The 16,471-nt window shown below is 44.2% G+C and overlaps 1 protein-coding gene across 2 annotated transcripts in view; it reads right to left on the bottom strand.

The window, feature by feature from the left end:
• Nucleotides 1–2,424: 2,424 nt before the first annotated feature.
• The window catches only part of MAP1B (microtubule associated protein 1B), a 94,883-nt gene continuing 80,836 nt past the window's right edge, over nucleotides 2,425–16,471 (bottom strand). For both annotated transcript variants that reach the window (XM_047731106.1, XM_047731107.1), the window contains 3 exons: nucleotides 9,946–16,453; nucleotides 6,466–6,704; nucleotides 2,425–5,245 (listed from right to left, as the gene is read on the bottom strand). In XM_047731106.1, coding sequence (XP_047587062.1) covers nucleotides 5,090–5,245; nucleotides 6,466–6,704; nucleotides 9,946–16,453 — 6,903 coding nt within the window. In that variant the 3' untranslated portion in view covers nucleotides 2,425–5,089. The remainder of the gene's footprint in view (nucleotides 5,246–6,465; nucleotides 6,705–9,945; nucleotides 16,454–16,471) is intronic.

The following is a 16,471-nucleotide window of genomic DNA, read 5'->3' as shown; positions in this document are numbered from 1 at the left end:
AGCCCTTTGTTTTGTTTGCCTTTATAAATTCCCACAGTATTACCCACTGCTGGGTATAGAGTGAATGTACAAGAATCACTTAAATGACTAAGAGAAATTCCTTCCTTTTTTCCAGATACTCTTTGTTATTTATAACCACTTTTCCTGAACAGCTTTTCGTTCTTGGGTGTCAGTCAAAGCCACGGGGTATTATGTTAGTTATATAAGCTTATTTTGTAACTGAGTAAGAAACCAAGTGGGAGATATGCTATTAGATGTAATTCCTGAACATGATGGCTTTGTAGAGCCTCAGATTGGGAGGGATCACCCAGTCTGACCATCTTGTCAAATCCTCTCATTTTACAGGTAAGTAAAGGAACTTCAGATGGATAAAGTGAGTGAGGTCAGCCAGCCAGCTGTCTGTGGCACAGCTAGGATTAAAACCTGTTTTTGCTTTCTATAAGAAACCCTCCCAGTATCCTCCTGCATCTACATTGGTCTACTTATTTGTTCTTTTTAAGCAATAATGATAATTATCTGTTTCCGTCACCTCCCAATTTCTGTCCTTAGACCCCAGCATGCTCCCAGGGTGGGTTAGAAAAGATAATGCTGTAGCAGTTACCCAAATAGTACAACGCCCTCTTCGCAGTTTGCCAAAAGCCAGGGAGCCACTGAAAAGAACACAGTCAGCCCTTACGAGTGAATGTGTTCCCCCACTATGGGTGGCAAGTCCCAGCTCCCGATGAGCCCAACCCCGCACACAAGACAAACAGCACAGCACACACATGAACTTTTGCCACTTTTGTATTTTATTGTGGAACTGAGTTTTTTTTTTTTCTTTTACATCAAATATCCTCAATGGAAGAGGGGATATTGCACACAAATATCATAAAAGCACTACATATTACTTTCACTGAAAACTAATTTTCTACATTAGATATGACTGGATAGGATAGAAGTGATGCAGGATTATAAGACATAATACCATACACAGCTGCAGACTGACACAAACACCATTCAGAACAAGAGAGAGGAGTGGAGGTGCTTCTCCGCCGGGCTCAAGACCACTTCCTTCCAGGGCCGGAAAGAGAAGGCTGCATGCAGCGCAGGTACGCACGACTCAGGACGGCTGCATGGTGTTCTCAAAGGGGCAGCCCGGTCTTGATGCCTCATCATGATGGCTCCTGTTTGGGGAGCTCCAAACGAGTGCAGAGAAGCTATTTATTTTTTTTCCTTCCTTTTCAGTTTTTGATGCTGCCTTTTAAATGAGTAAAGTCAGATTTCTTTTTAATAGTCAATAGTTTTAATACCAGGTGAATAACCTAATTGCTTTCAAAGAAATGCTCATCCCTAGGCTGCTTTTGGTGTGTTGTTCAGTTGGTTAGAAGATAAAAGCTTACAGTTCCTTTCAAATGGAAACAAATCTTTTCTTCTAAATCTGACGCACAAAAAAAAAAAAAAAAGTTATTAATCTAACTCACAATATCATTACCGAGCAAGAACCTCCTGTGACAGGTGACTAAAGAGAGGCAAGAAAAGCAATTTCAGAATTGTAGAGCAGCTCCTGAGAGCTGAAATTTGGTAATAGAAAATGGAAGGTGGTAGAATTTTCATTAGCAAATGACTGAATCTTATTAAATGAGTATTGAAAAGCTCCTAAACTGCATAAGCTATTGGAGACACTTAAAACATTCATATACACTGGGGAAACCATTCACTAGGATATGTAAGGTTTAAAAAAAATTTTTTTTTTGAACTCCATGGAAAATGGCGTTGGGGGGGGGAAGGGGTCAGTCATTGTATCCAGTCCCACCACAAGACTGAGAAAGCATGCATGGGGGTTGGGTTTTGAGAAAGGGGATAGAATTGGTTAAAATTGAAAGTGGAGGATCATCTCTAACATTTAGTCTCTGTAGAATTTTGCTTAAGAATACTACCAAAAGTTCATGATCATGAGTGCCCTCTCGATGGAGTCTCATCATTTAAACAGTGTAAATTCCTTTCACTCGAATATTCAATCTGTACAATTGGATTAAGTAATCAGTATGAATAAAGCTCCTAGAAGTCTGTGTCAATCTTTAGCCCTCACCATGAATGTACATGGTACATTGTGATGGCTGTTACTAAACTAATTGTGTACTTATGGAACTAGCAAAATTAGGTTAGTCACACAGGTAGGAAAGGTGTCTGGAAGGACAGGAGCAACCTGCAATGCTGACTTTCCTGGTATACTCAAGCTCTGTGGTCATCACTGAGAACAATGGATGGAAAAAGGTATAGTTGGTTTCATAGGAAAAAGAGCCAGCTGACCAGTGACAGCTTTTGTATATTTTTCCCATTAAATCCCATAACAAAAAAGAAGAAAAATAAAGGAACAGAATAGAATGGGTACAACTGAAGATTGGCTATAATTCTCCAAAATGTTTGTATTTTAAAAAAAAAAAAAAAAAAAGCAAAATAATGCACATGTTAAATAAACTTAATTTGGAAAACTGGGAAATAATTCCATCTTCTGTCAAAAAAAAAATCAAGCAGAGGTCTGGATTTGGCAAGGCGGCTGGAAATCAGTTTCTCTTCCCATGTATTACGTGGACCTAACCAACTCAATTAATCAGTAAATAATCACCATGAGTATCTTAGGTTGTCTCATAAAATAAGTTTGAAGTAGGTAAGTTTATACTCAGTAAAATCTATTTTGTCACAACGAGTTTCCATTTTGTGTGAATTTTTTGTACCCTTTATCAATGTGTCGTTCTTAAGGACTCTAAAGAAATGGGGTAATAAATAAAAGCTGCATTTCTAGAGAAGCCTAAAAAAAATAGAATATTAATTAAAAAAAAAAAACATTTGAAAAATGTAATTCACAGCATTAAGTAGACTGCATAGGTCCTCTGTGAAGGGACCTGAAGAAGCATTGTTTAAACCCTCATAGTACTTAGCAGTGCAAAACATACACTTATCAGACAAAAATCAACTAAAATGTTAATTTTGAAATAAATAACTAACATAGAAAATAAAATGAGGTCATTGTTCACTACTCCGTAGATCTTAAGAGTCTGCAGGAAACACAACATGACAGAGCACAGCACAGTTGTCACTGAGAAGTTTGCCACATCTGAACACTGGGTGCATTGATCTGCAACTTGAAACTTGACATCAGTTTAAATCATGATCTGGCTTCCAGGTTCATCATAGTTCAATGACGACAATGATGGAAATAATCTCTGAACTCTACGTGATGAATCGTCGGAGACGGGAATTCGTTTGCTTTCAGTGAATTATTTCTTCTACTTTTTTCCCAGAAAAGAAAATCCCAAAGCAAATTTTTGCCAGGGTTCTTTGAACTTGTCTTGGCTCTTTTACCTTATGGTTAAAGGTCTCGAAAGAAGGATGTAGAATACCACAGGGTGATATACTTGCAAAGGTCTGGAAAAGTAGCCTACCGTGCCATTCTCCCCCACTCTCAAATAACGCGTACTCAGATTTTTATGTTAGGGGAATCAAGGGGTGGGAGGTATCACTATTCCTGGTAGTTATGGGTTTTAATAAATACTATTACTGCACTATCAGACTTCAACCTCACCAGAACTTCAAGAAACATTATCTTATGAAAGACTTCAAAAAAAAAAAAAAAAAAAAAGACTGTCACTTGAAATTTTCTTTGCATTTTCCTGTAAATGAAAACATTTGTTAAAAATTTCATCTATTAAAAGTTCTCACATATCTAGGAAAAAAAACTTCTGTACACTTGATCCCATAATTATGCTGAAAGTAATGGAAAATTAAAAAAAAAAAAGCCAATGTAAGACAAAGGAAGGTAAATACTGTACACTTGCCGAGAACCTCTTCCACCGTTAAGATTCACTGTGTTCCCAGTCCTGATCATAGAAGCCATTTCGATCTTGGAACTTGCAGTAGTTAAAGAAGCTATGAAAGGCTCAACTTGTTTGGCTGAGGGGCCACAGGTGCACTGAGGTGGTATTCAACACACATGACTCAGCCTCAAACTGCTGCACCCATCAGATCAGCTTCTAGGACCCCCACACGCGCACACACTTGCTCCTTTAACTGGAGTATCTATAATCCTACATGGATGTTTTATAAACTTGCGGTCTCACATTAAAAAATAAGTGCATCAAGTATCTTTGTACATTCAAGTCACTTTCTAAGGCAAATTGTCTACCGTGTGTACTCCCAACCGCTTTGGTATTTGCTTGTTAACTGGGGTGGACTTGGGTGTTTCCGCATGCAGGTGAAGTGACTCCGAGTGGACTAACTGGGTGGACAAATGCTGGGAGCATGCCTTAGATCAATCTACTCGTGTGTCGGAAGAGTCTGAGAGTTCGGAATGGGGTTCAAACCACTCGCGCATCCAGTCTGCGCTCACTACATCATGTCAGTGGGCAGCCTTCAAACTGAAGGAGCTTAATTAAGGCGTGAAAATCTCACATGCCCTCACAACAAGTTTTGTTCTTTTTGTTTCCTTCCAGCTAACTTGTTTCAGAAAATGAAGAGCCTTTCTGATGACTCAGACTGACACAAGTTGAGAACTTTGCCTATGTAGACTACAGAATACAGACTGCCTGCGAAAATGCAGCTCTAAGTGCTGGTTATTTTCTCCTCCTTACCCCACCTTGCTCTGTCTCTTTCTCTCTGGGTATCTCACCAGCACACTCTACCATTACCTCTCCTCCTCTTGCATTCTTTTCCTTTCTCATTCTCTCTCTCCTGTGTTCTCTCTCATTGTGCGCGCGCGCTCTCTCTCTCTCTTCCTCTCTCTCTCTCTCTCTTTCTAAGACAAATGCCTCTACCTAGCAGAAGTCAGTTGGGTTTGCTAGTGCATGGTTTCCAAATGTTCAGCAGAGATGAACTGGGGTAGGTAATTTTGCAGTAACTTGAACCCTACTGTGGGAATACTGTTACTTCCCTTAGCAATCAGCAAAAACTAAGAAATATTAGTGACTTGCATCACCGTGACACAGTATAGCATTTGGCAGGTAACAGTTCAGTGACCTATTTAGATGAATTGACTTTTTTAGAAAAGGTGGTTTCAAATTGAAGAATTTCTGGAAACAAAGTTCAAATCCTGTGGTGTGGCTGGCCTTGGTTTTTACAGTTCAATCTTGCATGCAGGGAAGGATTCATCTTGCATAACCACTGTGCTGCTGCTTGCTAAAACCATGATGTTGAGGTCTTGTTGTTTCTCATGGGTCTCTTGGTACCATTCCCTCATCACTTCTGAGTCGTGAGTAGGGATCAGGGTTACCTGCAGGGAGACAGAAAATAGCTGGTTAAGGGCAGAGCTAGAAATCAGACGAAAAAAATAGAACAATAATAAGGTACGAATCAGACCATTAAAAGAAGGGGAAAGAGAGGAAAATTTTCTGTTTTTTTTTTTTCTCAAGAAATACAAAGGACTTTTCAACTTACATTTTCCAGGAATCAAAATGAAGCTGCAAAAAATTAAGTTTTCCTGAGAGAGTTGAAGACTGGAACCAAAAGCGGCTCATGGACCAATTAGTTCATCTATATTCATCATCGGGTTTTCAAATATTTAGTGTTAATAGAAGAAGGGCTTCGAGTAAGGTGGGATTGCTTGTATTGCCTTTCACACACCTGGGCAATTTTGCATGAAAGATACTGCGTATTTAATTCAAGGAACTTTAGTTATCACTGCCGCTTAATTGTGTGTAACTAATATTTCATCCTGGGAACAAAGATTTGTTATCTTTGTGTGTGTGGCTGGGATGGTAGAGTGAGTGGCTGGCTGACTGGCTGGGTGGGCACTGGTTTGAATGGTAAAAATTCCATCTAATATTCATTAGGAGACCACTGGGTGTTTCCCATGAAATTTAATATGATTAACTAGCAGATAATTCTATTTAATATTATGCAGACATAGTTTATTAAGTGACTCTGCAAAACCACTGGTAAAACTGAGATAAGCAAAGATCACAGCCCAAATAAGAGAGGTGGTTCATAGCCAGTTATGATGTTTGTGAGCTGGAAGGGTCCTGTTGGGGACCATTTTCTGTAGTGCTCCTTCTGTGGGATTTCACCTGGACAGGTGATTTTCCAAATGGCCACATTCCTAGCTTTGGTCTATTTGTGAAACACAAAGGAGTAAAGACAATTTTAGTAAGCTCTCACATGGAAATACCATTTTGATTCATACACAAATATCCTTGGTATATTAGGGGGAAGATAATCTTGGGCCCATTTTGTAGACAAGTGAATTATGCATTAGGATGATGAAGTAGCTCTCCTCCCAGACCATGGTTCGCACCACTAGGTGCCAAGAATAATATTCTAGACTATCTTCCATGTGTGAAACCCACTTTGTCCTCCGGAGGTTTCATGTGTGAGACCCCCACGGGGTACCTTGTGCGATCCACAATCATAGTGGTGCCTCTTTAAACACAATTCCTTCCCTCCACCTCTGGACACAGCTCCAGTGCCACGCAGACACTGTCCTGGGGCTCTTACCTGCATGTTGCTGCCCCACTGGGCTTTCCCTTCCAACAAGGCATCCAGGACAGCCCGGCTGGGCTCCTCGGCAGCAGGGTCATTCCCACTCACCACGTAGTAGGATGACCTCACTCTCTTGAAAAATTCGACATCCACATTCTTACTATTGCTGTGATTGGGAATGTAGCACAGGTCCAAATACACAGGGGGGCCTGGAGGCACAGCTGAAGGCTTGGAAGGCTTGGTGGTTCCTGGTCCTTTAGTAAATAAGCAAAGAGAAAAGCCTGGGTCACAGAAATGCGAAGAAACCCACTGGTCCGGTACTCTCTTCCTACTCATCCCCAAGAAAGTCCTGCTGGATATGCAAAGGGGGCATTTGGTTTGGGTGGGTGTTTCTCTCGTAAAGGGCAGCTGGAGAAAGCACAAGCATGGTTGTTTATCATCTCAACAGGAAAAGCGAAGGATGGGATGGTTTTCCTTTGTGGACAGCCCATTAGAAAGGAAGAAGACTTCTAAGGCCTTCCCAAGAGACGGAACTAGAGAGTAATCCTCCTCCTAAAAGAGCTGCTAATGTGCATCCTAATTTGAAATGTGATCTAAGAAACCCATTTTGAAAGTTAAAAAGAGGCCTCTGCACTTGGCAAACCACAATTAAGCAGTGTTAGTAATCCACGTTAGAATCTCAGGTCACAGGAGCTCTGCTCACAGCTGAAGACTGACTCCGTACATGTTTCAGCTTTTAACATCCTATGATCTCCAGGGCCCCCAGAACTCAGTCTTGTTCATAAACTGATGAAACACTGCATTCTGTCCTCGCACAGTACTCTGAAAAGTGAGACCTCTCTCCCTCAGCAAAGCTGGCTACCAAACTTTGACAGGAAGAAGGTTCAGAGGGGCACCTGGGTGGCTCAGTGGGTTAAAGCCTCTGCCTTCGGCTGGCTCCTGATCTCAGGGTCCTGCGATCGAGTCCCGCATCGGGCTCTCTGCTCGGCGGGGAGCCTGCTTCCCGCTCTCTCTCTGCCTGCCTCTCTGCCTACTTGTGATCTCTGTCTGTCAAATAAATAAATAAAATCTTAAAAAAAAAAAGGGTTCAGAAACATGGCTTTCTCTAGCCAGTTGAGACTACCAGACTAGGGAAAGGGGCATCTGGCTGCCAGCACTCCCAGTCTAAATTATAAAGCTGACAAGGTCAAGATTCAGATGAACCCAAAACTTCCCTGGCACCTTGTCTGATGAGATGACTTCCTGACTTGTTCTGGCTAGAAGGTGTCAACTTTTTGGAACAGTCACAGAACTGGCATTCTAAGGCAGTGGTCCTTCAGCCTAGCTGTATAACTAGCATCACCTAGTAAGCCTAATACTCAGGGCCAGGCCTTCCACACCCCAGAGTCTGGCTTCACTGGGCCGGGACAGAGCTTGGGCACCACCGTGTTTTTTTTGTTGGTGGTGGTGTTTGTTTGTTGTTTTTTTTTTTTTTTTTTTTTGGTGCAAAATGGTGATTTATTGAAGCATGGGGACAGGACCTGTGGGCAGGAAGAGCTGCTGCCGTGTTTCAAAAGCATCCCAGATACATGTTAATGTGCAGCTGGATCCTATATACTTAATCTTCTTTCCTTTTTCCATAGGAGAGTTAAAGACTATCACCCCAGAGTCAAACCACCAGTTGTCCGGTTTTACTTTCAGAAGGATGGGGGGAGTGATGAGAATCAGCCAAACTGATATTTGGGGAAACTAACTCATTTTAATGAATAACCAGCCATTTTAATGAATCTGAGCTAAAAGGCCTCATAACATCCTTATTCGGGCCTACCAAAGCATTTTGACTGATAGAGGAAGTTCATGAACTACGGTTCTAACAATTAAAAATGTCCTCAGTTTTCCCCTGTGAGCTAAATCACCACCATCAACGCCAAACGAACGTTGCTCACAGAAGCACAGAGAACTGACAACAGTCGACCAAGGTTTGTTGTAAAAATCAATCAATAACGCAGTTGTGTTGTTGTAGAAATCTACTGGAAAAGCACCTTCAAAGTAAATTCAAATGAACTCCTCTTTATCACTTGGCCTTAAGAAAACCTCTTTAAATGACACACAAAAAAATGTTTTTAAAACCCCTTTGTGTGGGCTAGAGTGGCTATATCTGGCAAGTTTGGTAGCCAGTTTCAGTCAGTTTTTAATTTGTCTGGAAGGATTTCATGTTTTCTCCCAAGTGCAGGCCAGTTGCCAACTCTTTCAAACCAAGAGGTTAATTATCTGGTGGTTTTCCACTACTTCTAAGCATGAGCAAATTCAGTCTGTTGGCTGCACGCATGTACAAAGAGGAAACGTGATGAGAACTCGGGCTTGAAATTGACCCTCCCGGCTGCTCAAAGTAAAGCTTTGCAGCTATAAGTGCTGCTTCCTAACATGCACGGAATTTAAGCGTCCCAGGGGTCAGCTATCAGGTTTTTCCCTTAATAAATGAGGAAATGTTATTTAAATTATTTTTTGCTTTACACATTTGGGTCAATGTATATTACTTTGTGAACTGGGGTCTGAAATCGCTGAGTAACTACTTAAAACAAATAAAATGTATTAATGCAAATCCCTATGGTTGGTTTGAAGCAAAGAAATGAAGCTGGGCCATCAGAGAGACCTGCTCATCAAAAACCCAGGTCACTGCTGAGAACTTGATGAATAAGGGAATTGGGATCAAAACAGAAATGATCAGAAGTCAGAGATATCTCCTACCAACTGAATTTCAAACTGGTATAGAATCCTGACTCTGTTAGTGAGACCGTGGCCTAAGAGGGGGGATAAGAAGAGCTTTGATGTTTTTCTCTCAATTTGTACTGTGTACTGGCAATTGAAATTATGACATTCATTGGCCAGTAAGAAAACAAATAAGAGTACTACCTTTAATGTGCATGTCGCCCTAGACTGGCGATTTTTTTTTAATGTAAAAATTTTCTAATTTTTAATTTTTAAGTGTCATAACTTTACATTTAAAAATGTGATAATTTTACTTTAAAAATTTTTTTCATAAAAAATTTGAATCTAAATCTTGGGCCTACACTGGCCATGCTAGGCTTGGCTTGGCTTGGCACTCCAGGTCTCCCTAAGCCTTTGGGAGCTCCTGGCCTGTGTCACCTTCACTTAATTCTGAGGCCCGTGTGGCTGAAGTCAATGCCAACACAGTCTCCCAGGGGAGCCTGAAACACACATCCCTGGTTCTGAAGATTCAGAACAAGGCTGTGGTTGCTCTGTTGCAGAATGGAACAAAGCCAGGAAATCACACCTGGTGAATCAGAGCCGCTCTGGGCAGAGTGCCACACCACCCTCAAACCTATGGCCCCACGGGGCTGAGACCCACACCTTTTGGCAGAAAAGGCTAGTAGAGGGGAAAGGGACTGTTGTACTCTCTCATCTTCCTAGTACCAAGTCGCAGGGAAATTCAAAGGCTCCAGTCCAAGTGCAGCAGTCTTGGCCTGTATCAGGGTGCCAGCACCTTCCACCTACCTGCAGCTGCAGTCTTTACCGACTTGGATGTGGAGGCATTGGCGGCATTCTTGGTGTCCTTGTCTTTCTCTTCCCCACGTGCAGCTTTGACCTCAGGAGCGGTAGTGGTTTTTGTTGCTTTCTCCACAGATTCCTTCTTCTTAGGAGAAGCCACTCTAGACACCTTATCTGAGGATTCCTTCAAGCCCGCCGGTTTGGGTGAAGCTGCAGAGGGCTTCGACTTCCCGTCCCCCTTTTTGACAGGGGACGATGACTTGGTCTTTGTGCCTGGCTTTTTGGTTTTGGTCTTCTCTTTCAGGTCTTTCTTCAGAGCTTTGCCCAGGTTCTGCTCGATGGCCAAGGCCTCTGGGTCCATCATGGACACATCAGGGTGGCGTGGAGAAGGGCTGCGGTCCTGCATGGGAGCTGGAGGTGGGTCCATGTGTCTGTATGTGACGGTTTTGTCTGTGGGGATGGTTTCTGATTCATCTTCGGAGTCGATATTTGCATCAGCTGTGATGGAAGGGCACTCTTCTGTCTCCGGAGGAACATCAGAATCTGTCTGGGAGGGAGCAGACTCGCTGACTGAGGTGGGAGGGGTTTCGTCACATTGTCGCCCTTGTGGCTTTCCTCCTGGAGGCGGTGGGGCTCCCCCTGCTTGAGTGAGGGGCTTCTCGGATTCTTCGGTTGGCTCTTCACTGGCAAACCACTCGAGAGGATTGGGATTAATGAAGGAGGGTGAGAGTTCTGTCTTGGGATGCTTGTATTCACAGGAGGACACAAGGCATAAGTCAACATCCTGGCGAGCCTCTGAAGGGGACTTCTTTTCCGCAGTGTAGCACTGGTCCGAAGTCTCATAGGAATATGTAGATGCTTGGGGCGTTCTGGTGATTTTCTCTGTGGTCTCATAACAGTATTTCGAAGCCTCAGGGGTTCGTGTAGCTGTTGTAGATGTCTCATAGGAGAAACTTCCAGACTCAGAGAAACTGGCAATTTTCTCAGTGGGCTCGTAAGAGTAGCTAGAATCCCCAAGTGTATGGCCATCATCTTCAGGATCATCATAGCCGTTGCTGATGTCATCCAAGAGCCTTCTAGACCTCTCAGTCTTTTCATAGCTGTAACCACTCACTTCAGGGGTCCTCGTCTTCTCACTTGTCTCATAGCTGTACTCACCCTCTTCAGGGGTCCGGGTGGTCTTCTCAGCAATGTCATAGGCATAGCCACCATCTTCAGGAGTCTTGGTGGTTTTCTCAACGGTGTCATAGGAGTAGCTGCTGTCAGATGGGGATTTTGTGGTTCTCTCTGTCTTCTCATAGTAATAGCCACTCACATCTGGGGGCCGGGTGGTTTTCTCGTAAGACTCATAGTCGTAGCCTTCTCCATCTGGGGACCTGGTTGTTTTCTCGGGCTTTTGATAGGCGTAGCTGAAGTCACCAGGCGTCTTCCCTCCACTGTCCTTCTCCACACCAGATGACGCCAAATCTCTGTTCAAGGCTAGCTGGTGTTGCATTGTATCAAATAACATCGAGGCACGGAAGCCATAGGGCTCTGCGGATGCTGCATCCATCGCTGGAGGAGAGGAAGTGTGGCAAACTGCTATGCTCTCTTTGACGGCAGAGGTAGAATCTGAAAAGCTAGGTGAATATAAAGGAGAGGACTCCCGTGGGGTGAGTGGCGAGATATCAGATTTTGGTGAGAGTTTCTCTCCTTCTAGACTTTGCACTTTTTCTGAGGTGAGTGAGGCATATAAGGATATATCTCTGGGAGGAGCAACGTCAGATAGAGTGTCTTCTTGGAGAGGAGATGCTATCTGAGAGGGAGTATGTGCTGAAGAGGTGGATGGAGAGGCCTCAACCTGAGACACTGAGATAAGCTCAGAAAGATCATTATCTTGGGTGTAGGACGGCTCCTCCATTGGTGGTATCTTATGCGATAAACTAGAGTCCTGCATGTCCGAAGGACTGTAATCCACTTCAGTTGGCCCATTTTCAGTGATGTGAAGCATACTCGCACCCACCGTAGGGTGATCTGGAGACTGTCGGCTAAAGTCCATAGCAAGGGAATGCTCAGGGGATTCTTGGCCAAATTCAATAGACATTGAGGACTGTTCTGATCTGTGATCTTGGACTGGTGTCCTGGATTTGGCTGTTTTAGGGGAGAAATCTGGTGGAGAAATTGACATTGGTCTTGGACATTCTTCTTTAGATGGAGACATTTCTGTTTCCTGGAAAGTAGTCGGCGTTTGCACCACAGACACTGAAAGGGAGTCATCCACTTCAGTGGAATGTGGGGAGCCAACCTCAGCATGCAGAGAAGGAGACACATCATCTGTTGTTGGCTCTGGAAATGAGCTTGTAGCCACAGAAGCTGTGGATACTGAGGCCACACCCTCCATATGAGAGTATGTGTCTTCTGCTACACCCTCATCAACAGGAGTAGCCGACTTGTCTGAGACAGTGCCTTCAGAAATGGACATCTTAGTATCTTCCTTAAAAGATCCAAACTGACTGACATCTATTTGGGTAGGAGAAACATCTCCTCCTAACTTCCTTTCATCTAAAGCCAGTCCAGATTGAGAACTCATAGCTTCGACATCGTCAGTTTTCTTTTCTTGACCAAAGTCTTCCTTTATTGGTATAAAGTCTGTGCTTTTCCCTTCCTCTTTGTCTTGGAAAAGACCAGTAGAGGTTATGTCAGAAACTGGACTTAATTTGTCTGGAAAGCCTTGTTTTCCATTCTTTCCTTCAAAGGGGCTTTCAGCACCTCTACCAGCAGCCTTGTCGTCAGCACTTAGAAAACCTTCATATGCAGACTCGGATCCAATTAGGGGAGGGCTCCGTAAAGGAGACAAAACTTTTTCAATGGGAGATTCTGAGTCAGGCACAGGTTCATCCATGGGGCTTATGGAAGCCCTTTCATTCTCATCTTTGGCATCACTGAATTCAAAACTCACTGGAACCACTGGTGGTTTTTCAGTTACTTCTGTGGGGAGCTGACTAGACTTCTCTTCTGTGGGAGACTGGTAGTAAGGCGTGTGACCCGCGCTGCCAGTTACAGACTGAGAGGGAGACACCACTTCCAGGGTCTTATCCTCAGGACTAGCACAATGTTCTTCAACTACTTCTTGGGTCACCTCAGGAGACACTGGGGCTGCTTCTGCCTCTGCTGAGACTTGAATCTCATTGGGCGTCAAAGAAAAGTTCACACTGCGTTCACCCAGAGGGGTCTTTTCTATGGGTGAAGGAGGAGATGGGCTCAGGGATGGGCTCTTGGGTGGACTCAGTTTTTCATCAGAGACTGCTGGGATGGTTTCTTTGATCATCAGTGTGGCACTGGCTCTTAGGTCTTTCTCTTCCGAGCAGTACACATCACGCAGAGCAGATTTGCTAAATTTGTCTTCCTCCATGGACGACGGTGGTGAGATGGTGGAGGCTGACGCATTGTAGTCCTTCCCATCTGTGGCATCTGTTTTTGAGCCTTCAGATAATCCATTGAGTGTCGTAACAGCAGGTTTACTGTATTCCTGCGCATACAGTGCAGACTCGTATTTGGTGATGTTTACAAATTCTTGAGATGGGGACTCTGTCTCTTCATTGTTGATCTCATCACTCATCACATCGCGAGGAGTAGACATCTCATCCATTGGGGTGGGCTCACTGGATATCTCAATGGTAGACTGCGTGTAGCCAGAGGTGGCAGTGAACTCTTCAGGCTGGTCTTCTCGATTCTCCTCATCAGAAGCGGTGGCCTCACTCTCTGAGCCTCCAGGTAAAGTCTCATCATGAATTGAAGACGCAGGTTCTCGGGCAGGAGACTGGGCTCCTGGTTGCTTGATGGCTGTGGTAAGGAATCCATACTGATCCTCGACGCCGCCAGCCTCCGCAGCCTTGTCGACCACGGCCATCACGTAATCTTCAGCTTCCGCTTTTTCGGGCTCATATTCTTCCTCTCTGGCATCCTCAGCTCTGTCCTCTTCATCACCCTCCTCCTCCGATTGTTCAGCTTCTCCTTTCTCCACCACCTCATTCATGTCTTCTTCTGCTCGGTCATCTCCACTGGCCAGAGACTCCCTCTTCTCCTTGATGTGCACATCTGCCTCAGCCTTGGCACTTTCCTCCTCCTCCATGAGGCTGTGCTTGGAGGTGCTCACACACACATTTTCTTCAACGTCCTCTTCTGGCTCCTCGGCCTCCTCAGTTTCTGCCTTCTCTTCATAGTCTCCAGTCTCTGAGGATTCTTCAAAACCGGCTCCTTCGTCTTCATATTTTTCAATGTCGTCCACCCCCTGCTTCTCAACCGGCTCCAGCTCCTCCGGAGTTTGTTCACATTCACCCTCCCCTTCAGTGGTGGTGATTCCCTCATCGGGAGACTCAGCAGGGCCTTTGATGACTTCTGTCTCTTTCTGGATGACATAGGCTTCGACTGGCTCAGTTTCCTTCAGTTTCTCCTCATCTTCAATCAGCTCCAGCTGAGGCTTCATGTCTTTTGCTACATCGACCTCTTCGGCCTTTAGCTCTTCAAAGTCCTTGGTCAGATCCTCAGGGGATGACATAAGGGACCTCTCGGCCTCAAGTTCTTTGGCAGGGCCGGCGCCCGCTACACCAGCTGCTGCCGCCACAGCCGCGGCGGCAGCCACAGAGCCAATGGCTGCAGCCGCAGCCTCTGATGTCTTGCCTTCCTTCTTAACGACTTTAATCTTCCCCTTCTCCTTTGGCTTCCCAGCAGCAACAGAATCTTTCTTAACTGCCTCTTCCTTCTTGGGTACTTTTGGTTTTAATGCGGCTGGTTTTTTGGCTTCAGATAGAGGAGTAGATGATTTCTTTGTGTCTTTAGGAAGTTTCTTAATTTCTTTTTTGGGTTCCTTTTCTTCCTTTTTAATTTCCTTCTTCTCTTCCTTCTTCACCTCCTTCTTGGCTTCCTTCAGTGGGGTTTCTTTCTTAACCTCTTTCTTGGGTTCTTTTTTCTCTTCTTTCTTGATTTCTTTTTTCACTTCCTTTTTCACCTCTTCCTTTTTGGGTTTTTCCTCCTTCTTGATGGGTGTTTTGTCCTCCTTTTTAGCCACTTCTTTCTTAGGCTTTTCCTTCTCCTCTTTCTTTTCTTCAGATTTTGCCTTTGTTTCCTTTTTCACCGTCTTCTCCTTGGCGACTTTGGGTTTGACATCTGTGGTGGGCTTTTCAGGCACCTCAGCTTTCACCAGGGGCAGCTCTTCCTTGCTGGGGACCTCCTTTTCGATCACTGGAGGTTTGGTCTCTGTTTTTATGGGCTTGTCTTTTTTCACAGTTACCTTTTCTTTGCTTTCAACTTTGGGTGCCTTTTCCACGTGATTAGCTTTTGCGACATCAGGGGTCTCTTCTTTGGACTCCTTTCGGACAGATTTGCTGGGAAGTGGTTTTGCAGCTGGCTTCAGGCTCTCTCGGCTGTCGGCTCTCTGTTTCAGTTTTACTTGTTTCACAGCTGGAGTCACCACCTGGCCAGTTAGGTCCTTCTGGGTGGCCAGTGGCTGTTTCAGAAAGTCTAAGTGTTTGAGCTTTTCCAGTCCTTCCAGGATATTGTACTGGGTGCTATTGCCAGGAAACAGGACCCGAATGATTTTCTCTGCAGGGTTTGCTGGATGCCACACGATCAAAGAGGAGACTGAAGTTAAGTAGGAAATTGGGATATCTATTTCTTGACCATTAGGCAGGATTAGTTCAGCCTTGTCTTTGTTAGTGCCAGTCCACTGTTGCATAAAATACTGCATTTCCTTGCTGCTCTTGACTGGGTTAAGGACGTACATCTCAAGTTTACCAACTCCCATTTTTTGGAAAAGAATGACAGGGTCAATGGTATTGCCTACGCTTCTAAAGAGAGGTTCTGGCTTCATGGACAATTTATTTAGGTACTGGAGAGTGAAGCAAGCTTCTTCTATGCTTCTCTTCATCTTGATGTTTGGCTCTGGATTTTTAAGATTTTCAGGGACATTGAGAAATACAACTCCTAAGTCAGGAGAGATGAGGTTTTTCATCCAGTCACTATTTGTGGTGGAGCCCTGAGACTGTTCTTCCTCGAGCTCCGCAATCTTCCGCTGCAGCATGCTGTTTATTCCAGGCAAATTGTCATCCCCAATGTGGGTGAGTAGGATGGAGTCCACTCGGTCCAAGTGTCGGATGAGCTTCCAGAAGCAGGATTTCCTTTCCGAACCTCCATTGATGAGCATATTGAATCCATTCACGGCAAACAGTGCAGAGTCGCCCCTCCCTCCTGGAAAAATGTAACAACAAGGCTTGGAGAGCTTTAGGAATCCGCCTGATGTGGGAGGTTCCAGAATATCAAAGGGAGATGGGACTTCCACTGATTCTGAGAGATACTCGGTAAACTCGGAAAGTCCTTCCATTTCTGGCAATATAGAAGCTGAGTTGAGTTTAATATTAATGAAGTCTTGGAGATTGTGTCTGTCGAGATTGGAATTCTTCCAGTCCCCTTCTTCAGGACAGAACAGTGTTAAGCTGGCTTTGTTGGCAGGATGGGTGGTACTCAGTAATTCCCCAATCTGGGAGTTAAAAAAATA

Source organism: Lutra lutra, chromosome 5 (genome assembly GCF_902655055.1).
Source record: "Lutra lutra chromosome 5, mLutLut1.2, whole genome shotgun sequence".
Lineage (NCBI taxonomy): Eukaryota > Metazoa > Chordata > Mammalia > Carnivora > Mustelidae > Lutra > Lutra lutra.
This window is presented reverse-complemented; position numbering and strand designations above follow the sequence as displayed.